The sequence below is a fragment of the Astatotilapia calliptera genome, chromosome 13, assembly GCF_900246225.1.
Source record: "Astatotilapia calliptera chromosome 13, fAstCal1.2, whole genome shotgun sequence".
Lineage (NCBI taxonomy): Eukaryota > Metazoa > Chordata > Actinopteri > Cichliformes > Cichlidae > Astatotilapia > Astatotilapia calliptera.
Window position 1 is genome coordinate 30673625 of NC_039314.1, and position 25526 is coordinate 30699150.

Genomic DNA, 25526 nt, shown 5'->3' on the forward strand with positions numbered 1-25526 from the left:
GCCCGCCTTCTCTGCACGGACGAGGACAGCGTGGAGTCTCATGTCGTGCTCCTCTCTCGTGGATCCCCAGACAGGGATGTCGTCCATGTGGCACACGACTCCCGCGAGGCCGGCTGTCACTTCCGTCACCACCATGTTTTGGAAATGCTCCGGTGCACTGGAAATACCAAATGGCAAACGACTGAAATTGTACCTACCAAAAGGCGTAATAAACGTGGTGAGGAGAGCAGATTCTTTGGCCAGCGGTATTTGCCAAAAGCCCGTGTTAGCATCGAGCTTGGAGAAATACTGCGCACCTGTGAGCATGCCTAGTGTTTGGTCTACAGAGGGGAGGATCTTTCACGACACACTGACTCATTTAACGGTGTCATGTCCACGCAGATGCGAACTTTCGCTTTGTCCTTTTTGGGGGCTACGTCCATGCCGCAACACCAGTCTGTTGCTCTTCCACAGGACTGCGTGTTTGAGAGAAACAGATAAAAAAGAACAATGTTTTTTAAAATGCAGAAATGTTTAAGCAGGCTTTTCAAGGCTTAATATCCTGAAAGTAATTTTCTTTGATCATTTTAAAAAGGGCTCAAGTTGGTTCAGTGATTTATGAAAAAAGCAGAAAAACATTGTCGTTTGTGGATTTTACGGCAGATTTTGTGCGTGTACATTTCTGTCCACGGAGGTGTCGAGGCGGGCACACGGGCCAAGTATTCAGAAGCTCCAGGAGAGGGCGGTGAAGTCATTCGGTGCAAAAGGAAACTGCAATAACAACAGAGAAGACCAGGAAGCAGCTGCAAAGATTTGCGCATGCGCCATACACTGTACCAAGTTAAAACTAGAAACGACGGTGAGTTGTTTGTCATTCTCTGCATAAAGTGTAAAACTGCGTTTTATCTTAACAGCGTCTGGTCTGTGAAGTTGTTGCGACTTGTGACTTTGTTCGAGGGCAGCTGGAGCTCTCAGTGCGTGGGCGCTCGGAGTGTGGTTACACGCCGTGCTGTCAGCTGCAGCATCGGAACTTACTCTGTAAGATGAAGCTGAACTTTACCGGAACCTGCCTTCTGCTCTTGTTTAAAATACGCATGTGCCGTTAACAGTCCAATCCACATGGCCTTAATAAACAGAGGAAGCCCCTAAACCCGAGTGGGTGATAGTGGAAAAGGGCTGTGAGAGAGGGTGTGGGTCATCATCAAAAAGTGAGATTTGAGGCGTTACGACGTTAAAGGACGTGAGGGGCCGTGGGTGTAACAGGGAGACGCCGAAGCGTCCTCGTTAATGCTCTCGGTGCGACGCAAAGAGCCAGCTGGGCTGTTTCAACGATTCGGTGTCTTTTCTTACAGAAACGTCAGTAACGGTTAAAGATGACGACCTCGTGGAGCGACCGTCTGCAGAACTTCGCTGCTCTTCCAGCCAACATGGACGGTGTGGCCATGAAGAAGTATCGTCGTGAAGCCCACCACAGGTAGATGGTAGTCTGTCCGCTGATGCTCATAAAATGTGCAGTTACACAGTGCTGCGTGAAAGTCTTGAGCCGCCTCTCCTTTAGCATAGTTTGCATGGAGAATGTGTGCAGTTGTAACAAGCTTGGAAGTCCACGTTGGAGTGAGCACCTGCATGCTTTCAGCTTTCCGGGCTTCGTTCCCGAGCTGTTCTCCTGATCCTGGCCGTCTTTGTTGTGTTCTGTCAGCATCACTCTGCTACAGGATGCTGTGTGTTGTTCTGTGCAGGTCTGCTTTTACCTCATTGTCCAGTGTTTTGGGACTGTGCTGAATGTATGTGTGAATTTTAAGATTGTTTGTGAGTGCTCTAAAGTTGCACACATTTGTTTGTGGAGCATATATTACACAACTGTAACCAGTATTCCAACCAGCGATGCTGGGGATGTTGATCACTTGCGAGTTATGAATGCAGAAAATCCACCCTCTGGCAACAGCTGCAGTTTTTAGCCGCCAACCTTCTGATTAGTTGATGATCTGCTGCCCCTCCTGAACTACAGCCACCCAACCCCAGGCCAGTTCTTGTATATATAGAATCCACAGCATGAACACAGTGTTTTAAACTATTCACAAAATGTGCTGACATCCACACATAAATTCAATACAGTTTGACTACATGTAAAAGTATTTTGCAAAGACCAGTTCTGCATTCCATGAGGGTACATCTGTCACCATCTTACAATATTGGGATTGTAGCCGTCCCCAACTCTCTGTGAATGGGACTCATGGCCATTGATTCAATTCAACTTTATTTACACAGCGCCAAATCACAACAACAGTCGCCTCAAGGAGCTTTATATCGTACAGTAGACCCTACTGTAATACATACAGAGGAAACCCAACAATCATATGACCCCCTATGAGCAGCACTTTGGCGACAGTGGGAAGGAAAAACTCCCTTTGAACAGGAAGAAACCTCCAGCAGAACCAGGTTCAGGGAGGGGCGGGGCCATCTGCTGTGATTGGTTGGGGTGAGAGAAGGAAGACAGGATAAAGACGTGCTGTGGAAGAGAGACAGAGGTTAATAACAAGTATGATTAAATGCAGAGAGGTCTGTTAATACATAGTGAGTGAAGAAGAAACACCCAGTGCATCATGGGAATCCCCGGCAGCCTACACCTATTGCAGCGTGCATCGAGATATCGGGTCGTTAGTACGCTGCTGCCCTTTTTATGTGTTTCATGCAGCTTTAGTGCCTGCAGACCAACAGACCAGATTTAGAAGATGGCGCCTGTGTTTGGCTTTGCTGACCTTTGACTTTGTTATTTTTACTCTGTTGTGTCATGACTTTAGCCATTTTTCTCTGTACCCAAATATTCAAGTTCGTACTTGCATGTTTGCTCAGAAGGCTGTGGACTGGGAGGATGCAGTGTCATCATTCTTTAATGACATCACATCGGGTCACATGGGTTTTAGACCTGCCCCTTCTTCTTTTGTCCAGTTTCCTCAAATATTTTGAAGATGGACACAGTGTCAAGTTACACTAAGTTTTAGCTGACTGGCTGAAACGTTCCTGTGAGAATGCTGGATGGAGTGAAATGGGTGAAAAGTGTTGTTCAAAATCACATTTAAGAAATGATCAAGTTGGGCTCCTTGGAAATAAAACGTAACGAAACTAGCACCGGCTCAAGACTTTTGCACAGTACAGTATTTCAGATTGGATATGTGATCAAAAAAAAAATGGACGTACATTTAAGCAGCTTAAAGAAACATGGCACATGAATTTTACGAGTGTACGGTGTCTTGGATGGGAATCCATTAGAGTTTAGTGATTCTGATTCCCTGATCAATATCACGCTCTCTCATTGGGTTCTTATTGGCTCTGCTTGGAGAGCCGCCGCCATTTCTGCAGCATATCAAAGACTTGAGTTGCATGCTGCGTGGTCAAATGTTTGTGCACGTTGGAGGTCTTTCCCGTCTTTGTTGTGCTCGGTGTTGGGTTTATTACGCAGAACACTAAAACGTAATGCAGCACATTGTTTAATTACTCCCAGGAGAAATGAATCCATTACACTGTCTCCCTAAAATGACACGAAACACGTAACATAATTACCACTGAACAGTACAAACCCCCCCCCCAATTTTTGCACATGTCGAGGAGCTTGTCAGGCTACATTTCACTGTGTGTTATACTTGTATAACTATGCATGTGACAAATAATAAAGAACCTTGAACCTAAGGCATGAACACAAAGCCAACAACAGTTTAAAGTGATCGTCACAGTGATTCTACATAAGAAACACGAACAGTAGAAACGAAGGTTGCAGCCTCATCCATTTGTTTCCCGTTCAAATTCAGGGCTGGTCGCTGGGCTGGGGCCACCGTCGCTCTCGGGTCCTTTTGTGTAATGGTCACATCCACACTGTGTCGCTGCTCTCTTCCTCTGGCACAAGAACTGAAATCAGCCGATTGTAACAGAGAGCACAGAGCAGCAGGGCGACAGCAGGGCCAGCCTGGCTCTTGTAATAAGGGGTTCTGTCTGACTTCAGGTTGTGCACTGCCCTACCAATCGTTACTCTGTCATTCATACCCAGTGCATACCATTCAGACATGTTCATGAAGAAAAAACACACCAGTGCTGTAACAGAGGCCTCGTCCTGTTGGCTGCGGTCAGCTGTGAGCTAATACAGGAAGGATCTAGTCTTTGCAAAAGAGGAAAAAAGGGAAACAGAAGTGGACGTCTTACAGAAATCTACGGCTGCAGCAGTTCTCTTGACTCATTCTTTAAATATCCAAAGCATCAAAGTGACAGTATTACTGCAGGGTCTACCTTACAATATAAAGCACCTTGAGGCGACTGTTGTATAAATAACATTGAATTGAATAGTTATGGTTAATTATTCAAATAAATAATGGTTGAGCATAATAACTATGATTTTTAAGGCCTTTAAAAATCATAATTATAACTTATACATATGGACTATTAACCTTACTGTAGATTCACAGTTCAATTACTGTCACCTCAGATTAAAAACATGCATATCGGTCTGATCAGTTTGTCATTATCCTGAGTCTCTGTCTCCTAGCACAGCTGCTGTAGCATCGGGGGTTTGCTAGAGTTGGTGTCGGTTTTGTTGAGGCGCTCTCAGCCAGGCAGGAACTCGGATGGAAAACGTACAAGTTCAAAGGAAAGTCCTTAATCAGCTCTTGTTTTCCACTTTATCATTTAGTCAAAGCTCAACCTGTGATATCACTCTGGCATGACCGAAGGATAAGAACAAGCAACCAAAATGAAATAAGACTGTTTCTTCTCATTCATTCTAACCAAACAAAACACTGACTCGTCTCAGATGTGTCACTTATAAAGCCACAGACCCGGGCTTTGTTATATTGCTACTCAGATGTATTCAGAACTGTATTAAAATGTCAGCTGTGCCTGTTTCTTGTATGTTCATAATTTTAAACGAATAGTAGGTAATGAAGGCAGATCTAATTACTTTTGTTAAGAGATAAAACGACTGTCTGCAGTCAGAGAGCAGCAGGAGTGGTAATATTAGCACTTCTGTGGTAATACTGCGTGTATTTTCTATTACAAAGCTTTCCAAAGGATCTGGCTCAAAACCATCCTGCAATGAGGTATGCCGTCCTATTGTTACTGAAACTGTGAATGGTGACGACGTTACTTTTGAGTTGTGATGTCTGTGATGTGGTTTGACCTTCCATGAAGCTCTCAGCTCATGGAGCTCCATAATATTAATGATTGGGATTTCTCACTGTGAAGAGAGCAGCTCTCATTGTGGGTTCTTGGATTTGCATTTCTCTTCTTTCTCCATCTGCCCTTTTATCCTTTTATTCCATTATTATACATCAGATGAACTAAAATCCAAAATTACAGGTTATTGTCAGTTCCAAAATTGTCTTCTGTCGTTATTTCGCAGTGTGCCAAATGTTTTTAGCAGATGAAACGTCTCGACTGCAGAGAGGCCAGTTCTGTACTTTCTGCTGCCGTGCTGGTATAGCTGTACTTTGCAATTTAGCATTGTCATGTCTAAATATGCGACACCTGAAGAAGATGTCTACTTCAATAAATCACTTAAAGCACTTATCGAAGTAGACATCTTCTTCAGTAGACATCATCTTCGAAGTAGACATCTTCTTCAGGTGTCACTTAATCACTTAAAGCACTTTCTACTACAAGTAGAATCCAGTCACACATTGGTACGGCCCTTCATCTGTGCTTTTTTTAAAGATTTGTTTTGGCTTTATTGGACAGAGAAAGTTAAGACTGAGGAAGACATGAGGCAAAGGGCCGCAGGTCGAATTCGAAGCCGGCCGCGCTCAGCCATGCGGCATGTTCATCCAACTGAGCTAAACTGGTGCCCTGCTTAAGCACTTTTAACTTGAATCTACATGCGCACTAATAAATTGTGGGTTCAGTAGTTTTATTTCAGTAGATTTGCATGTTATTGCATTCTGTTTTCTCTTTATGTTTTCAATTTCCCCAAACTTTTGACGTTGGGTTTGAATCTCCATCCTTTAATCTTTACGTCTTTTATTCTTTCCGTATACACATTTATTTGGATTTGGATGCTGCTTCATGGAAAATGTTGTCAAGTCTTTCAGATTTTTCCCATTCCTGCTTGGATAATACCTGAAACATCCAATTTTCACGTTCCGCAAGTAGAAAAATCCAAGATTTCATTTGGGATTGTTGAAAATAGTTGATGGCAATGTGCATGAGTTTGGTTCTCTGTTGTGAGCTCCCACTGGCTCATCTATTAAACTGCAGTTTGTGGCTGGTTAGCTGAAGCCAGCCTGTGTGATATGAGTGGCTTCCATGTGCTAAAGTCATATGTTGCCTTTATACAACATGTTGGTGTTAGAACATTCTGGTAACAGTGTTACCAACAAACTGCAAATGGCAAAAATCAACTGGAAACACTGGATCTGGTACATCTGGATTTCTGCTGTAGCTCAGGTCACATTATCAGTTCAGTGAGGACGATATGAGCTCACACATTTGTCTGCTGTTTGGGTATTTGGTGACTAATCTGAGCTTTACATTACTTCCACTTCTCACACTGTAAAGCTCATCGCTGACATCGCTGGTCCAATCATCTTCCTGCTCGCCTTCTTCAGGCCAGTCAGCCTCTACTCTGCATGTTCACTGCTTACCCGTCATTCTCCCTTGCAGATGCCTTCATGCAACCAACTCCGTCCCGTTTCCGCCTCTCCCATGTTACTCAGGCTCATTCAAGCCTCCATCTTTATCTGCACCACCTGTGTGTAGACTCTGGGGGGTCCTGCCCTAATTCTTATAACCGCTGGGATTCCATTCTGTGATGGGCCATCAGTCTAATGGCCACATAGCTTCATTTTTACATCGTGGGAAACTCCCCCTACTGTCAGTGTAGAGAAGTTACATATTTACCAGTTTGTCTACATGATAAAGAAAAAGCAGCTGTGACAAAGACAGAAAACAGTCAGCACGACTCTTTGGACTTAAACTGTAAGAACCAGTTAATGGACTGGTTCTTGTTAATGGACTGGTTCTTATAACGCTTTTCTACTCTGAGCACTCGAACACAACCTGCCTCATTTACCCAGGAACGTTTTCTGTGCTCTTTCTATGTGACTGCTTTCTGGCTAACATTCATTCTCCTATGGATGCATCGGAAAGCCGGGTTATTATCTTGCCCAAGGATATTTGGCATGCAGACTGGCACAGATGGGAAATGAACCACCAACCGTCCAGTTAGTACTACCTAAGCTACAGCCACCACGCTAGCTCACTGCTCAGACTGTCCAGGTTTTTTTGGTTTGTTTTTTTTAACTGATTTCGTAAAAACAGAGGGGCAGAAATTTCTGCAGTTGAAAGTCAAAACGGAGACTTTTCTCTCGTGTAATTGTTCGTTGCATAATGACTTTGTGTAGTACGATTGGCAGTAAGGGATGTTTTCATTAGAAAGTAGTTGGGCATAGAAGAAATAATTGAATGGGTGAGTGAGGCTTGCAGTATAAAGTGCTTTAAATGCTCGAGTAGAGTATAAAAGTTTTTATATAAGAAATAGTCTGATGACATTTTTCTGACCCCTGACCTTGAGGCCGAGGTCACTGAGATTCAAACTCATCTCAGATTTGTGGTAGATACACGTATGATGTTAATTTGAAAGTCCTGCATCACATTACCTGCCCAGCAAGGTGACATCATCAGCCTTTTCCAGCTGATGGTAATAACAAGCGTGAGTTTTATCTGAGGGACTGAAGCTCGGCCTGCATCGTGCATTAAGACTTTGCACTGTTCTGTAGTTTCTGTCCTTGCAGACTGATTTGTTGACTGTTTACTGTGGTCTGGGTGTGTGTTGTGGGAAAAGTAAGCAGTGTTGTTTCATTTGAGTTTTAGATTTCATTACACTTTCATCTGCCGTGCAGTCGCTGACCGAACGATTCTCCTGTTTCAGAGTGTTTGTTAATCGAAGCCTGGCCATGGAAAAGATCAAGTGTTTTGGTTTTGATATGGATTACACTCTTGCAGGTGAGTGAGTCTTTTCTTTAATGTAAATTCCACTTATTTATTTTAGGTCATCCTCCTTAACTCCACATATATGTGTGCAGCGGTGGTATCCCAAACTGTTTGGACAAATATGTCGACCATCAACGATGGTGGGAGAGAATCAAAGAGAAACTGGCTTCTTCTGTGTTTATCTGTCTGACACACTCGACCCAACAAACAAATACAAAATTAAACAAAAAGTTAAAAATCAAAATGTCTCTTCCAGTGATCTTAAAAACGCTGTATTATAGCTATATTAATACTGAAACAAACAAGAAAAGAAGGTCAGATATTCCCTCCAAACAAAACGTAGAAATTCTTTGACAGAAAAACGAGCATGTTTTAGCCGCGTGAGTCACAGTATTAGCTGCGGTAAGCTGAGCACAGCAGGATGGTGGACACGTACATGCTCGTGCAAGTCAGCCGTGCTCGAGTCCTTTGCTGGCACCGTGCGTCTGCACCGCTTTGGTTACATCCTCAGGTTTCTCTCTTTCATCCAGTTTAAAGTTAAAGAATTCCCAAATTGGCGACTTTGTATTTTTTGGCAGCTAGTTCCTCCATGTTTGGACTTCTTCTGTGTTCTAAACAGTCCGTGCATGATCACGTTGCCCCGCCCATCAGAAAGTGGCCTGCGTGAATATATCGCCTATCGTCAGAAGAATATTACAGAATGTTATCAGCTGTAAACAAAAGCCCTCCCTGCACCTAAATCTGCTGTCAGAGAACACGACTGATTTAAAGCACCGAGCTGAAGGAACTTCCTAGATAATGCCATCATCTACGTCTACCTTAATTACGTGATTATTTAAATATTTAGACAAAACCTATGACGGTAGGAACCTGAAATGTTCCTTTTTTTGCATTTTCTGTATATCAGTCTGTGAAGTTAACTTTTAGAATTCACATTATAAAATAATAACAGAATATTAAGTGGAAATATCCACCCCCACCCAGCCACAGGAACCGCTACGTTTTATGTAGAGTTTAAATAAATATGATCCCTAAAAACGTTGCCAAAGCACAAATGTGTTTGTTTGAATTTATGGGCATCAAGCATGCAGTGTGCTCGTGGGAGATATGACCGCGATGCAGAAGAAGACCTTGCTAGCTTGTTGTTTAAACGATAGACGACACAGTTTGGTTTTGTTTGGACCGCTGTATGAATAAGACTCTTTCCATGGTGGAAACAATGACATCCGTTACTGGAAGGATTGTTGTGAACCTGAGCTTGTCTCTCTGCTTTTTTAGTGTATAAATCTCCTGAATATGAGTCCCTGGGCTTCGACTTGACAGTGGAGCGCCTGGTATCCATTGGATATCCACAGGAGCTGCTGAACTTTGTCTACGATCCCTCCTTCCCCACCAGGTAGGTTCACAGATCCCAGCTTTATTATTTCACTTCACCATTGCACCGAATGGTGAATGTCAAGTGTTTATGTTTTCACCTATTTCCGTGCTTCACAGAGGTCTGGTGTTCGACACAATGTATGGGAACCTGCTCAAAGTTGATGCCTATGGAAACATTCTGGTGTGTGTGCATGGGTTCAACTTCTTGAAGGGGTAAGGTCCATTACTCCCACTTTGCTTTAAACTGGGCAATTATACAAACCTGTGTCTTTAAATTCAGCTTAGGTGATAAAAACTGTTGAAACTTGACTGTCCTGTCAAGCGCCGCTCAGAGGAAGTGCTGCATGCCGGTGTTTCTTCAGAGCACGAAACCTTTCGCTGGTGTTCACCAGTACGTTCACTGGTTAAGCCTGTTGGGGGGATTGTTGACGTTGTCGTTGTGCTTTCGAGGACGTGATTGTGGATCAGGTCAATATTTCTCTACTTCAGCAACCAATGAATTTTTCTGTGCTGAACGTCAAAACTCAAATACAGGTGCTGTGGACATCTTCCAAGTACAGCTGAGGCAGGCAGGAGTTTGATTACAGATTCTAGTATGATGGTGCTGCTGAGCTAAAGCACCCAGAAGCCATTCAGTTCTTTAGCAGCTTAATTGTGGCTAAAACGCCGCTACACTGGTTTATCTGTGTGTCTGGCTCATGAGCTGCACATCTGGGTGAGCTACAGACCGAAGAACTGAGCACACTGGATTTAATCTGCCAGCAGTTTTCTACCTGTGACTGACTTCTTGGACTCATCCCTGTATTCCTGACATCTTCCCATGCTGTGTGCCACACTTGCATCATGTTAACAAGCATGCTGGTTTCAGTGTAGAGTTTGGACCGCTGCAGAGGGAGATAATAATGTTGTGAGGTTTGTATGCTTGTATTTATATTTGCTACTTCTTGGTTACTATTTCTGCTCAGACCTGACATCAGAGAGATGTACCCGAACAAATTCATCCAGCGTGGAGACACAGACCGCTTCTATATCCTCAACACTCTCTTTAACCTCCCCGGTAAGTAAGCAAAGCAACTCTGGAAGTTTTCTGATCTTAAAATTCAAACCTGAGCCTGATGCAGTCTGTACAAAAAGGATATAATAAAACAAAACATGCATGTCTGCAGAAAGACTACATGTGCTTTATCAACCTGGGAAAGGCCTTTAACTGTGGGCCAGCTGTCAGCCAGCTGTTGTATACCATTTACATACAGCTGTGGTGAGAGCTGGGTTTGCATTGGCAGCATTAATGGGGACTCTGTAGGTCGGGTTCATCGGTGGTAGCACGTTGGCGCTACATGCTAAAGATGGGACTGCCTGTTTTAACCACAGGGAGCATCTGTTGTCAGTCTGTCAGAGGCAGTGTCGAAAATATAACACGTGTCGGGCTTGTGTGGAGAAGAGTAGAGGTATGACCGTCTATGGTGTCAGCTTCTTAGGCACAAACAAAATCCCGTTGACATGCTGGATTGAGCAAATATATTTAGCAATATCAGTAGATTGTCTAATCCAAAGAGAAGCAACCACAACGGAAATCTGGAGTTTTCTGATGGTGCTCAGGAAGTGATTTCATTAAGTGGATTTTTTGGTGTCACTCCATTTCTAATCTTTTTTTTTCTTTAGAATATTTTCTCATGAACAATCATTGCTTTGTCTAAAATATTATAATCCAAAGTTTCAATTTATATCCAATGATTGCTGTTTAATTTGAGCTTATATGGCAAATCTTTTTTTTAAATCTAAAGACTCATCATAGTGATAGTGTGAGGAAGCTCGCGCTGGAGCACTGACACCTGCTGGTCATTCGATGTACTGCATCATGTGCTCACATGTTTGTGATCCTCAGAATCACCTCAGGTCCAGTTCACACAAAAACAAATTCTTGCATCTTTAACAACCTAAATAAAAAGGTCGGTTTTAAAGCTTTCAGTACATGCAGATTTTTATAAATACCCCAATAAATTCATTGCAGTAAATGTTTATGTAATGATTCAAAAACAAATAAAAGCAAAGCAAAAATAACCAAAAACAGTTTGTTACACTTGTGCATAATGTTAGTGCAAGGACAAGGGCGTTTACTGTCACAAGTGACCTCAGGAATCAACCCTGCAGACTGAGGATCAGCTGTACACTGCTTGATCCAGTCTATGACGCGTGAGTCAAACCCAAACGTATGCAGAGCTGCTGATGGGATTTGCAGTTCTTTCTCTGTATGCAAAGAAAGATGTTCAGTAGCGTTGGCTGAGTGTACCTTTGATGCTGACATGAGTGAGAGTGAGCGGTGGCTGGATGGGAGGGTAGGATCTTCGCTTGTGTTAAGAAGCAGAGTTGATGTTTAGAGCGGCCTCCTCTCCATCTGTCGTGTTGTTTACACCTTTGTCTGTCTCTGACTCCTGTTGGGACTGCTGCTGCTCCTCCTGCACTAGTGTCAGCAACAGCGACCGTTGGTGACGGCTTTGTTTGAGATGGTGCAGCCGCTCACACGTCAGTAAATGTGATTTCATTTCTGTCTCTCACGTTTACTTTGCCCTTTTGTTTGTCCATCTTTATCAGCCTCTTGTTCCACATCAGACTCTGCTCAGTGTGTAACGACACCAGACCCGATGACAGTTTGATTAACTCACACGGTTGCTGTTACAAACACTGCAGCTCGCAGCGCCACACAAACACCACCACAGACAGACGGCTGTTTATGCTGTCGAGCGTGATTGCAGATGCCGAGCACGTGCGTCCGTCAGCATCCAACACTCCATTAGTTTAACCACACTGAGCTTTGTTGCAGGGAAGAAACGAGGCTACAGGCTGTTGACTGGTTACAGGCAGATATTACTTTGAACAGGACGCCCACATCCACAGCTCCCTCACACACTCAGCCAAAGAAAGAGGGATGGTCGTGTTAATTTATAGAAAACTGTAGACGTGAAACAACTAATACGAGTTCTAAATACGGCTGTGAGGAACATTATTAAACAGTATGTGAGTGAGTTTGGTCTTTGCTGGTGTCACCGCCCTCGCACCAGTGCACCACTCACCGCCCTCGCACCAGTGCACCACTCACCGCCCTCGCACCAGTGCACCACTCACCGCCCTCGCACCAGTGCACCACTCACGCCCTCGCACCAGTGCACCACTCACGCCCTCGCACCAGTGCACCACTCACCGCCCTCGCACCAGTGCACCACTCACCGCCCTCGCACCAGTGCACCACTCACGCCCTCGCACCAGTGCACCACTCACGCCCTCGCACCAGTGCACCACTCACCGCCCTCGCACCAGTGCACCACTCACCGCCCTCGCACCAGTGCACCACTCACGCCCTCGCACCAGTGCACCACTCACCGCCCTCGCACCAGTGCACCACTCACGCCCTCGCACCAGTGCACCACTCACCGCCCTCGCACCAGTGCACCACTCACCGCCCTCGCCACGACTACTTGTTAGCTGGGCTTTTTTCCTGCAGCAGACTCGGGTTGTGTGCAGGATTTCAGCTCATGACTCAGGCAGTTCATAAACTCCAAGCCCAGAGCTCGTCGCTCAGGACAGCTCAGAGTAGAGATGCAGGTATTTATCCTGAATGTCTCCGGAGTGAGGTCATTAGGGCGTGTCCGCCTGGGAGGAGGCCCCAGGGCAGACCTGAGCCACACTGGAGTGATTACAGCTCCCGGCTGCCTTTGACGGCTGGGAGAACTAGAGCAGGGGGCTTTGCCTGGGTTGCTGCCTGTGACCCGTGCCCAGGTATCCTGCAGAAATGAACAATGACTGCTGTGTTTCTGCTGGTTTTGGTTTGTTTTTCCAATGAACGGGTGCAGACTCACTCTCCCTTTCCTCAGAAACCTACCTCTTTGCCTGCCTGGTGGATTTCTTCAATAACTGCTCCAGATACTCCAGGTACTGTAGGCTGAGTGATTCAGGCAGCGAGGGGCAGCCGCTCCTCTGATGATGATCTGTTAATGACTGATATTGCTGTAGTGTTTCATCTTCATAGTATTCTTTGAGAAACATGGAAACGCTGTAAACATAATGTGTCCCTGTAGCTGTGAGACTGGATTCAAAGACGGGGACCTCTTCATGTCCTACAAGAGCATGTTCCAGGATGTCCGAGATGCTGTGGACTGGGTTCACTTCAAGGTAGAGACTCCTGTGTCCTAGTTCCACGTCCTTCAGTCCCTGCTTGGTCCATGAATGTCCTCAGTAACCTGATTTACTGTCACAGGGCTCCTTGAAAGAAAAAACCGTTGAAAACCTGGAGAAGTACGTGGTGAAGGACGTAAGTGGAGCAGCTCCGATTCTACAGAGTGAAGCTGTGGTGGTGGTGACACATATTGTTGAGAAATGTATAAATGAAATGATTTTAATGATTCAGTTTTTGATGTGTTTGTAGCCGAAGCTTCCTCTGCTCCTGAGTCGCATGAATGAAGTCTCCAAAGTGTTTTTGGTCACCAACAGTGATTATAAGTACACACAGGTAAAGCTCACAACAATAAACAGCTGTTTTCATCTTCTTCTGTAGAAAACCTCAGAATGAAGAAGTCTGACGGCTGCATGAACAACATCATCGAATTAGTGCATCATTTATTAACTATTAAACTAGTCTTTTTTCCTTTACAGTTTAACTATAGGTCAGGCTTATCTCCAACCTTTTAATCTCAGAGATTAGTAGAAAAATCTCTACTACAGAGAAATCGATGCTGGATGACAAACACCAATTAGTTAAACCACAAGAATTGTATTCAGCCCGAAAACCTTAGAAACAGGGTGTCTAACCAGACACTTCCTGGGATTAGCTTTGTCTCCAGTAACTGTGAGGAAGCTCCCGCTGAAGCACTGACACCTGCTGGTCATTCGATGTACTGCAGCCCGACTATGAGGCGGCTTCGACCTGGATGCTCATCGTAAACAAACATGAGTGTCTGCTTTCTCTGTAATTAGAACCTCAGAGTGACGCTGAAAATGTTTTCAACTCTGAGCACGCTCGCTGCTGCTGCCATGGAGATGCTGCCACCACCAGTTTCCCTGCAGGATGTTTACCAGTGTTGGTGTTTGTCACTAAACTGGAGAAGCTTTTTGTCCCTTTCAGAGCTTTCAGTGCAGTTTGACTCCCAGCAGGCTGAGGGAAGAAGCCTTGTAGGCTGTGCCTAATACATGAAGCACTGCTAAGATGCTTCCAGCAGGTTCTCCCACCTCTGCAGAGGATTTGTTTTGTTAAAGTGATTTTTGGAGTCACCTTCTCGTCTAAGGACCTTCTTCTCCGGTTCATCAGTTTGACCGCAGAGCCAAACATCTTCAGCTTCACAGCTGTTGAAGCTGCTGTGGTCTTTAGATCCCCACAGTCTTTGACACTGTTTCCCTCTTCAGGGAGGGAGGGAGGAAGGAAGAGAGAGAGGGAGGAAGAGAGGGAGGGAGGGAGGAAGGAGGAAGGGAGGGAGGAAGGAGGAAGAGAGGGAGGGTGGAAGAGAGGGAGGGAGGAAGAGAGGGAGGGAGGGAGAGAGGGAGGGAGGGAGGGAGGAGGGAGGGAGGGAGGGAGGGAGGGAGGAGGGGGAGGAGGGAGGTAGGGAGGAGGGAGGAGAGAGGAGAGAGGGGGAGGGGAAGAGAGGGAGAGGGGGAGGGAGGAAGAGAGGGAGGGAGGAAGGGAGGAAGAGAGGGAGGGTGGAAGAGAGGGAGGGAGGGAGGAAGAGAGGGAGGAAGAGAGGGGGGGAGGAAGAGAGGGAGGGAGGGAGGAAGAGAGGGAGGGAGGAAGAGAGGGAGGGGGGAGGGAGGAAGAGAGGGAGGGAGGAAGGGAGGAAGAGAGGGAGGGTGGAAGAGAGGGAGGGAGGGAGGAAGAGAGGGAGGGAGGGAGGAAGAGAGGGAGGGAGGGAGGAAGAGAGGGAGGGAGGGAGGAAGAGAGGGAGGGAGGGAGAGAGGGAGGAAGGGAGGGAGGGAGGAAGAGAGGGAGGGAGGGAGGAAGAGAGGGAGGAAGAGAGGGAGGGAGGAAGGGAGGGAGGGTGGAAGAGAGGGAGGAAGGGAGGGAGGGAGGGTGGAAGAGAGGGAGGGAGGAAGGGAGGGAGAGAGGAAGAGAGGGAGGGAGAGGGGGAGGGAGGGAGAGAGAGAGGAAGAGAGGGAGGGAGGAAGAGAGGGAGGGAGGAAGGGAGGGAGGAAGAGAGGGGGGGAGGGAGGGAGGAAGAGAGGGAGGGAGGAAGAGAGGGAGGGAGGGAGGAAGAGAGGGAGGGAGAGAGGGAGGGAGGGAGAGAGAGAGGAAGAGAGGGAGGGAGGAAGGGAGGAAGAGAGGGAGGAAGAGAGGGAGGGGGGAGGGAGGGAGAGAGGAAGAGAGGGAGGGAGGGAGGGAGAGAGAGAGGAAGAGAGGGAGGGAGGGAGAGAGGAAGGGAGGGAGGGAGGGAGGAAGGGAGGGAGGGGGGAGGGAGGGTCGTCATTGTGGTGTGAAAATGGAAAATTTCAAACATGATTGATGAAAAAACTCTTGTCTTACAGAAAATTATGAGCTACCTGTTTGACCTCCCTCATGGTCCGAAGGTAACACGGATGATTAAAGCTTACGTACACATTTGACCTACACGCTCAGACTGATGTGTTATTGTGTGTGTGGATGGCCTTGCAGCCGGGCACGCCCCACCAGCCCTGGCAGTCCTACTTCGACCTGATCCTGGTAGATGCCCGTAAGCCCGTCTTCTTCGGGGAAGGAACGGTGCTACGACAAGTCGACACTGTGAGTGTACTCGAGTGTAGCCGGCTGCGTTGTTGTTCTTTGATACGACTAGCATGATGACGAGTGCCGTTTCCAAAGTAACGTCCTGTGCTGTCACACGCTCGATGCATCTTCACCACACGACCGTTCCTGTGACGGTGCTGCAGTTAGAGCCACTCACCGGTGCCCGAGTGTACGCTTCCTCCCACACAGTTACACCAGCTGCTGAAATGTGGCTGATGACCTGCAGCTCACTCAGCACCAGGCCTGTGAAGACATGAGAGATGTGGTTTGGCCTGGGCTTCCTCTGTGAGCTTTGGGTTCTCATGTCAGGGGAAATTCTTCAAAGTACCTGTGATATTGAGCTTAACCCACAGATGATGTTCGCTGGCTGCCCGCTGATACTGAGCGAGAGCAGGAACTTTCATTTGCACAAAAGATAAGTTAGTAAATGCTGCTTATGTGACGTGTTGTCTTTCTTTCAGAGCACAGGACGGCTGAAGATCGGCACGTACACTGGACCTCTTCAGCACGGCATCGTTTACTCTGGAGGTAAATTTCAAAAACAGAGCTGTGCTGATGTTGGACAGGATCTGATGTTTAGATGTTCTGATCAGTCAGGACTTTGTCGTATTTACAGTCCTGACCTGTTTTTGAGTAAAGGGCTCGTTCCTTAATCCGTGACTCTCGCTGCATGATGTAAGAGGTTCGTCTCTGAAACAAACAGAGGTGATGTGCAAACATGTGTGAGCCGAGTCACAGCTCCAAACCTGAAGCTGATGGTTGTTCCTGGAAAGCTTGCGCTTACAACAGCTCAGTTTAATCAGACCGATGCTTTGTTGTAGAGTCAGGTTCTGTCGCTGTGGTTCGATGGCTGTCCTCGCTGGTTTCCATCATGCATCCAGTGCTGTGAACATTTTTGTACCCTCCTTCTGACCGATCCCTCTGATGCTCTGTAACCATCTGCAAACGTTTCGCCTTTTTTGGCTCAAATTGTAAATAATTCACATTCCAGGTGAGAAATGTTTTGAAATGATTGATTATGGTCATTTTAAGAAGTGTTTTTTCTGTCCTTGTTTTTGTGTCTCAGGTTCTTCAGACATCGTCTGTGACCTGCTGGGCGCTAAAGGAAAGGACATCGTCTACATCGGAGACCACATTTTTGGCGACATTCTCAAATCTAAGAAGCGTCAGGGTTGGAGGACGTTCCTGGTGATACCTGAGCTGGCCCAGGAGCTGCATGTGTGGACTGACAAGAGCTGTGAGTCTGGGCTCACACGTGTGCACATGCACATAAGAATAAGCATGTTTATCCTGTGGGCTACAGGCAGCACAGACGGAGAACTGTGTGTGTTTGATTCTTTCTTTTGTTTAAATCCGACACCGTTGCAAAGCCAGTTTGTTCCTGCCGAGGTCGATGTTGCAAAGTGTTTGTAGAGTCAAAGGTGAGACTGTGTAGAAACAAACTGCTCAGCTGCACCCGGGTCTCAAATTCACACATTCCCCGGTGCGTTGGTCACTCTGGCATGAACAAGTGTTCAGAGGGTGAAGGTCAGGAGTGTGGGCAGGCCGTTCCTCCTGCAGGTACAGATGAACTGCTGGGCGTGCGGGGGCAGAGGTGTGGTCACCTGGGATGACAGTTTGGTCCCAGACTATGGACACGTAGGTTTGCCACTGGCTCTTCTCTTCACATCCCTCTGCACTGAAATTGCCTCCAATCACGACAAACCTGTTTCCAGCGAGGGAGATGCTGCCGCCACCTGATGTTGCAGCAGTCGCTCCAGCATTCTCCACCTTTCAACCTACGATCCAGCTGCAGTAGGCAGAACTGAACTCATCACTGAACATAACGTTCTGCACATGTTCAGGTTTCAGTAAGTACATGTTGCCGACAGCGGCGCAAACAGGCAGCGAGGCCAGAACTGCAGCTCTGCGCAGATCAGATACCAGCTGACCGGTGCAGCAGGCGCCTCAGCGCCCGGGTACCGGAGGTTTAAACTGTGACAGGAAAGATTTGGTATGTTCATGGGTTCAGCTCACACACTCGTCTGCTGTCCGGCCCACAGATGCATTGTGCTTCCAAATGTGGCTCCGTGCACGGAAACATTCCCACAGTTTGATTGATTTCCAAGGAGCGTTGCTGCAACAAAGAAATAATCACAGTTCCCGTGCTAAGTATGTATGAGTGCAAGCTTTTATACAGTTTGTTCATTTAAACAAAATAATTACTGTTAATATTTAATTCATGTTAAATGTTGAGTAGGCAGCTCGGCACCACCTCAGCCCATCAGTCGTGCGCGTGCCTTTGAAGCATCGATGAGGCCGTGAGGAATGAAGTATTCTGATGTTTCAAACTGTAGATTCAGTGCCTGTGTCCATCGTTGGTGTGTGGTCTGTGGAATAGCTCAGCTGTACTACGTTACCTGTCTGTGGAAGTGTGAACAGTAAAGATTTCACTGATAACTCTGTGAAGGAAATAAACTGACACTGTTTTGTTTTCTAGCCTTATTTGAAGAACTTCAGTCACTGGACTGTTTTCTGGCAGAGTTTTACAAGTAAGGTTCTTCTTTTGTCTGATAAGCAATTTAAAAACAACAAGAAAACATGTTGTGGCCTCAGAGTTATATCTGCAACACTGATATTTACAGCAATACAGAAAGAAATGTTGAGTGTTTTACCACCGATCACAGCAAACAAGTATATTGATGACAGATGAACAAAGTGTGAGTCTGAGGCTACAAGCCTCCAGCAGCATTGTCTTGTAGTAGCAGCGGCACAGCATAAAATGCAAAGTTAAATATAAGAACCAGTGTAGGTAGCCTGGGAGGTTGGGCAGGTATCGAGCACAGATGTAACAAACCTAAATATATTATATTGCCTTTAACCAGGAATCATTTCGAGCTGTTAACAGAAAGATCAGTGCAGAAGCTTCAACCTTCAGCTGTGGAAACTACATTTCAAATGACTTGTCCTCAGGCACATGGACAGCAGCAGCAACGAGAGGCCTGATATCAGCTCCCTGCAGAGACGCATTAAGGTACAACTTCCTCTGAGGCTGGCTCAGCACAGCATCACTTCTGTTATCAAATGCATCAAATGTAAGTCGGTTCTTTTTCTAAAGACATGTTAAAGAAATGCAGCGTTTACAGAAACACAGGTATAAAGGTTTTTGCACCTACAGTTAATGTCCAGTAAAGTGAAGTGTATGAACAGTGACAGCATTGTTAGAATTTCCCTCTGTACGCTTCCCCACTGGATTTGTAATCCACCAGACGGAGGCATCAGTCTCAGCTCATTCACAGCAGCAGTCGCCTCAAGGTGCTTTATGTTGTAAGGTCGACCCTACAATAACACATACAGAGAAAAACCCAACAATCATATGACCCCCTGTGAGCAGCACTTTGGCGACAGTGGGAAGGAAAAACTCCCTTTTACCAGGAAGAAACCTCCAGCAGAACCAGGCTCAGGGAGGGGCGGGGCCATCTGCTGTGATTGGTTGGGGTGAGAGAAGGAAGACGGCATGCTGTGGAGGAAGCGCATCACTCAGTAGAGCTGGCCTGCTGGTCTTTAAAGCACAATGTTCCCTGGCTTAGCACGCTGTGTGTAGCTACGGTTGAGCATCGTAGTCTGGGCTGGCAGGTGAACTGAAGCGGTCTGTCAGTGGGATGGCCATGGGCCGGACCTGTTCCACAATCAGTCTCCTCAGTGTGTGGTGTGTGTCATTTAGGGTCATTTAAACGTGACCTTTTTTTGGCACAGGCACGAGGCATGACCTCTTTCACAGCACGGGAACCCTTTGTAGATTCATGCTCGCCCTGAAGATGTGATGCGACTGTGGAGTGGAGGTGTGGATCTATACAGCGTTCCACAAAGTTCCATAGTTTCCCAGTTCTCAATCAAAGTTTTCCTGTGGAACGCCCCCTGAACTAGGATTTAAAATCGGACAGGAGTTACAATCTAGTGAATCAGACACAGAAACAGGTGTCAAACTAAACCTGTGTATGTATGCAGAGCACTGAGCAGGCTCTGCTGCAGCCATGTTCTTAGGTGCAAAGACAGCAAGTATTATGGGATGTTGCTAGTGATACATGAATAGCTCTACCTTCATAAGAATCCTGTTTTTTCCTTGTTTTGCCAACTTTCCTGTTGGAACACACTTGAGTTGTGCACTATGGTGCAGAGTGCAGTTGGAGAAGGACACATTAAAAGGACTTTAACAAGAAGAAGAGGGACTGTGAGGTGGGGGAGGGAGAGAAGTGTTTATATGTATGCATGTATATACAGTGGATGCTAAAGTATTGGGCCCCTTGAACTTTCCCACATTTTGTCACATTACAGCCACAAACATGAATCAGTTTTATTGGACTTCCAGGTGAAAGACCAACACAAAGTGGTGCACACGTGAGAAGTGGAACGAAAATCAGACATGATTCCAAACATTTTTTACAAATAAATAACAGCAAAGTGGTGTGTGTGTGTGTGTGTGTGCGTAATTATTCAGCCCCCTGAGTCAATACTTTGTAGAACCAGCTTTTGCTGCAGTTCCAGCTGCCAGTCTTTTAGGGTCTGTCTCTACCAGCTTTGCACATCTACAGACTGAAATCTTTGCCCATTCTTCTTTGAAACAGCTCCAGCTCAGTCAGATTAGATGGACAGCGTTTGTTAACAGCAGTTTCAGATCTTGCCACAGATTCTCGACTGGATTTAGATCTGGACTTTGACTGGGCCGTTCTAACACATGGATATGTTTTGTTTTAAATCATCCCATTGTTGCCCTGGCTTCATGTTTAGGGTCGTTGTCCTGCTGGAAGCTGAAGCTCCGCCCCAGTCTCAAGTCTTTTGCAGACTCCAAGAGGTTTTCTTACAAGCTTGCCCTGTATTTGGCTCCATCCATCTTCCCATCAACTCTGACCAGCTTCCCTGTCCCTGCTGAAGAGAAGCCCCCCCAGAGCATGATGCTGCCACCACCATGTCTGACAGTGGGGATGGTGTGTTCAGAGTGATGTGCAGTGTTAGTTTTCCACACATAGCGTTTTGCATTTTGGTCTCATCTGACCAGAGCAGCTTCTTCCACATGTTTGCTGTGTCCCCCACATGGCTTGTGGCAAACTGCAAACGGGACTTCTTATGGTTTCTGTTAACAATGGCTTTCTTCTTGCCACTCTTCCATAAAGGCCAACTTTGTGCAGTGCACGACTAATAGTTGTCCTATGGACAGATTCCCCCACCTGAGCTGTAGATCTCTGCAGCTCGTCCAGAGTCACCATGGGCCTCTTGGCTGCATTTCTGATCAGCGCTCTGCTTGTTCTGCTGTGAGTTTAGGTGGACGGCCTTGTCTTGGTAGGTTTACAGTTGTGCCATACTCCTTCTATTTCTGAATGATGGCTTGAACAGTGCTCCGTGGGATGTTCAAGGCTTGGGAAATCTTTTTGTAGCCTAAGCCTGCGTTAAATTTAAATAACTTTATCCCTGACCTGTCTGCTGTGTTCTTTGGGAGCAACAACACCATGAAGTCCAATGTTCTCTTAGACAACCTCTGAGGCCGTCACAGAGCAGCTGTGCAGCTGTTCTGCAAAGAAGAATGGGCAAAGATTTCAGTCTGTAGATGTGCAAAGCTGGTAGAGACAGACCCTAAAAGACTGGCAGCTGGAACTGCAGCAAAAGCTGGTTCTACAAAGTATTGACTCAGGGGGCTGAATAATTACGCACACCCCACTTTGCAGTTATTTATTTGTAACAAATGTTTGGAGTCATGTCTGATTTTCGTTCCACTTCTCACGTGTGCACCACTTTGTGTTGGTCTTTCACCTGGAATTACAATAACATTGATTCATGTTTGTGGCTGTAATGTGACAAAATGTGGGAAAGTTCAAGGGGGCCGAATACTTTTGCAAGCTACTGTATATACATAACTTAAGTGACCAATCACAATAGGTTTGGTCTCCAAACTAGACATCACTGAAAGACAGGAGGACGAGCTGCAGAGCTGAATATGCTTCGATTTTTATTAGAAGTGATCCAGATGGGAAGGATTAGAAACCAGTATGAGAGGGACAGGCTGAGGGGTTGAGCTGGTATGGACGTACGCAGAGGAGGATGCTCTCCTGTGGTGAACTCTAAAGAGAGCAGCCAATAGAATAAGCAGGAGGTTATCATAGAGTAACCAACATATTACTGTACTGTTACCAACTGGTGTTGTCTTGGGCATCACACCACCTGCTCCATAATGCTGGGATGAGGAACTGTGTATCCTACTGGTTTGATGCTAACAGCAGCTGGGACCTTTGACTCTGCAGCACCAGCGAGTCTGACGTGACTGTGCATGTTTGTGACCTTTTCAGAAAGTGACTCATGACATGGACATGTGTTACGGCATGATGGGAAGTCTGTTTCGGAGCGGATCCCGGCAGACTCTGTTCGCCTCCCAGGTGATGCGCTACGCTGACCTGTACGCTGCCTCCTTCATCAACCTGCTCTACTACCCCTTCAGCTACCTGTTCAGAGCTGCACACGTGCTGGTGAGAAACCTACACCCGTAGTTGTGAATGCAGTAAGTCGAAAAGCTCTCAGGAGTTTCAGATTCACACGAAGGTCTATCGGTGGGTTCAGTTCAGTACGTTAGACATTTAATACTTAGGCAACCATTTATGTCGAGTATAAAGACCCCCCCGTGCCCACCCACACCCCATGGGGGTCGTTGTTAGAGACGAGAAAGTGATTCTTGATTTCTGTCACTCACTGAACCGTGTCCCTCCCAGATGCCTCATGAATCCACAGTGGAACACACACACGTCAACATCATGGACATGGAGTCGCCGCTGGCCACAAGAGACCGCCACGACGTCGACTTTAAGGAGATCGAGTGCAAAAGACACCAGCTGACCCGATCCATCAGTGAGATCCAGCCGCCGCATTTCTTTCCTCAGGCCCCGCAGGAGATTACCCACTGCCACGATGAGGATGATGACGAGGAAGAGGAGGAGTAGGGGAAGGCCGTGAACCTTTCCCCAGAAGAGCCTGTTTCCATTTTTACGTTTGTCTTTACTTTGATTCGTAGCTGCAGCGAGCGAGTGCTCACAGAGAGGGACTCTCAGTCCGCGCTCTGCTTTTATCTGGGCTTATACGTGCTGTGCTCCATGCTGCGCAATATCAACGGTTGGTTCTCACATGTACCGATTGTGCACCGAGAGTTTGTGCCACGCTGCAGTCACGGCGGACTTCTGCTGTGACTGTGGGAGAATATCAGAAGTTCAAACTGGGTTTGTTGTTGCTGAATATCACGGTCTTCCACTGATGTTAATCTGTGACCAGTCTGAAAGGGCTCTCATTGGTTCAGCTGTCAACATGTTGCAGATGTGCTGTTCCTGGAGTGGGCTGAGATCAAAGTGCCTCAGTGTTATTACAGATGCTGTTCAGTGTACACGCGCTTTTCTTTTCTCATGTTTTTATGCTGCTGCCTTGATTTTAAAGAAACTACAAATATGTCCGACCAATAAAGCTGCAGCGAGGGCCTTAAAGGTTGTAATTTGGCTGTATGCTGGAGTTTTCAGGGGCAGCGTTCCTGCATTGGTACAGATGTGCCAGAGGGAGCAAGACTGGTGCCGACAAACGGGGCTCGCAAAGTATCAGGTAAGATACTTAGATCTGACTGCCAGAAGAGGGAGACAGGCAGCATGTTCAGGGTCGCCAACAGGGTCAGGCTGCTTCGGCTGCTGCTAACGAGCGACTGCAGTGATCGTGCTGCAGGCTGAGACGGGTATTCGTCCTCTGCTCTTCTTTTCTCCTTCCTGTGGGTCAGTTTGAGTGACGGTCCTGTGAGGTCTGAGCTAAAATCAAAGGATGCTTTTTGAACCTGGACGTGCCCAGGAGGACTTTCATAGGACGGACTCATCATAATCCATGAAGCTGAAAGCATGTTTTTATGTTTTATTCAAATTTCATATGTCAGCAACAGAGAGTGCAAATGCTTTTTTTATTTTGAATTATGCTGGGGGGGAATGATAACATGCATTGTTCTGCAGTTGACACGCTTTTTCATGGCTGCAATAAAATATATTCCATTGCTGCTGCGTTTTGATTTTGCTGTTAAATTTGCACTTAGAACAGAATAATCCTTTAATTGTGCCACAAGGGGAAATCTGGTTGTAACAGCAGCCACAAAGACACACACACAAACAAACAGCACACAAACATGCACATTTCTTTTACATTTTTACATCAAGGACAGCAGTTACCAGAGTACTGCACTGTTATTACATTAAATAACTACAGATAAGAGGCCGACCTGGTTGTCGTGTGAATCGGTTGATAAAATAGTGAAAGTTACAGCACTGATGTAAACATCTGTTTGTTGGGAGCAGTTCTGATTGTGCAGTCTGGCAGCTGCAGGGAGGAAGGAGCTGCAGAAACGCTCCTTCATGCATCGAGGACGCAGCAGTCTGTCTCTGCAGCAACATCTACATGCATGTAAATGTTGGGAGACTCTGTCCATCAGAGATGTTATTTTGGCCAGAGTCCTCCTGTCTCCCAGCACCTGCACTGGGTCCAGGGTGCATCTCAGCACAGAGCTGGCCTTCCTGATGACTTTATCCAGCCTCTTCCTGTCAGCTGCCGATAAACTGCTGCTCCAACATACAACAAGTGTTCCTGTAGCTCCTGATAAGCCTGGTTGATGATAAGAGGTCAGCTGTGCTGTGTTATCAGACTTTATCTTTTCTACTAATGTTTCTCCTCAGTAAAGTTTTCCTTGGTTAATTTCATTGTAACTGGTTCCAGTTGTCCCTTAATGGGACGGGTCACTGCAAACAGCTTTTACATTTTTGTTCTGATTGTGACAAACGTGTGAATCTCGTGCTGCGACCTTTTCACTCATTCAATCTGAACACGCTCTGACACTTAGGGAAGGTTTGGAGCCAGTGTGAGACAGAATGATGAGATTTCTTCTGCACCGCTGATCTTCATCCCACCTTTAAACGTCCCCATCAAAGGTTTAAGACCACCTAAAAATGGCAAAAAATGATATTTTTCATGGTTGGATCTCAACAAGCTTCAACAAGAAGAAATGGAGGGAGACAAAACGTTTTTTCAAGCATTTATTAAAAACAAAGCTTAAACTGAAACGGGCTGTTTTGCAGCTGATCAAGGACCACACCTCCAGAAAAACATAAACCCCCTAAAACAGCTGTGCAGCAGTATATACACATCTGTGCTGGAGGCCCCGGGGCCGACCCAGGACACGCTGGAGAGATTGCATGATGGTGGATGTGTGGTCTGTTGTTGATGGTGAATAATAATGACCGAAACACAAATCAAGCTGTTGCTATGGAAAAGTGCAAACTGTATTTTCACAGAACTATACATGAACTATGAGAGTGTGTGAAACTCAGACAACCTTGTGATTGTCTGGAACCAGTAACGACACTGAAGTCTCGAGCTGATAACAGCATTGAGGCTGTGGGGACGGTTCCCACAGGACGTCCTG

General features: G+C 46.3%; 1 protein-coding gene across 2 annotated transcripts; it reads left to right on the plus strand.

Moving 5' to 3' along the window:
- The first annotated feature begins 367 nt into the window (after positions 1–367).
- On the plus strand, positions 368–24110 carry nt5c2a (5'-nucleotidase, cytosolic IIa). 2 transcript variants are annotated; one of them, XM_026189539.1, is made up of 19 exons: positions 368–547; positions 643–838; positions 1332–1453; positions 7889–7962; positions 9229–9346; positions 9445–9540; positions 10293–10384; positions 13197–13254; positions 13401–13494; positions 13580–13633; positions 13748–13831; positions 15832–15873; positions 15959–16066; positions 16531–16597; positions 17136–17306; positions 18549–18600; positions 19022–19082; positions 22387–22563; positions 22804–24110. In XM_026189539.1, exons 3-19 carry the CDS (start codon positions 1353–1355, stop codon positions 23029–23031), a joined length of 1677 nt encoding a protein of 558 aa, XP_026045324.1. In that variant the 5' UTR covers positions 368–547; positions 643–838; positions 1332–1352; the 3' UTR covers positions 23032–24110. The 2 variants fall into 2 exon arrangements, with proteins under 2 accessions (XP_026045324.1, XP_026045323.1); XM_026189538.1 differs by having other exon boundaries at positions 368–838.
- Positions 24111–25526: the final 1416 nt, after the last annotated feature.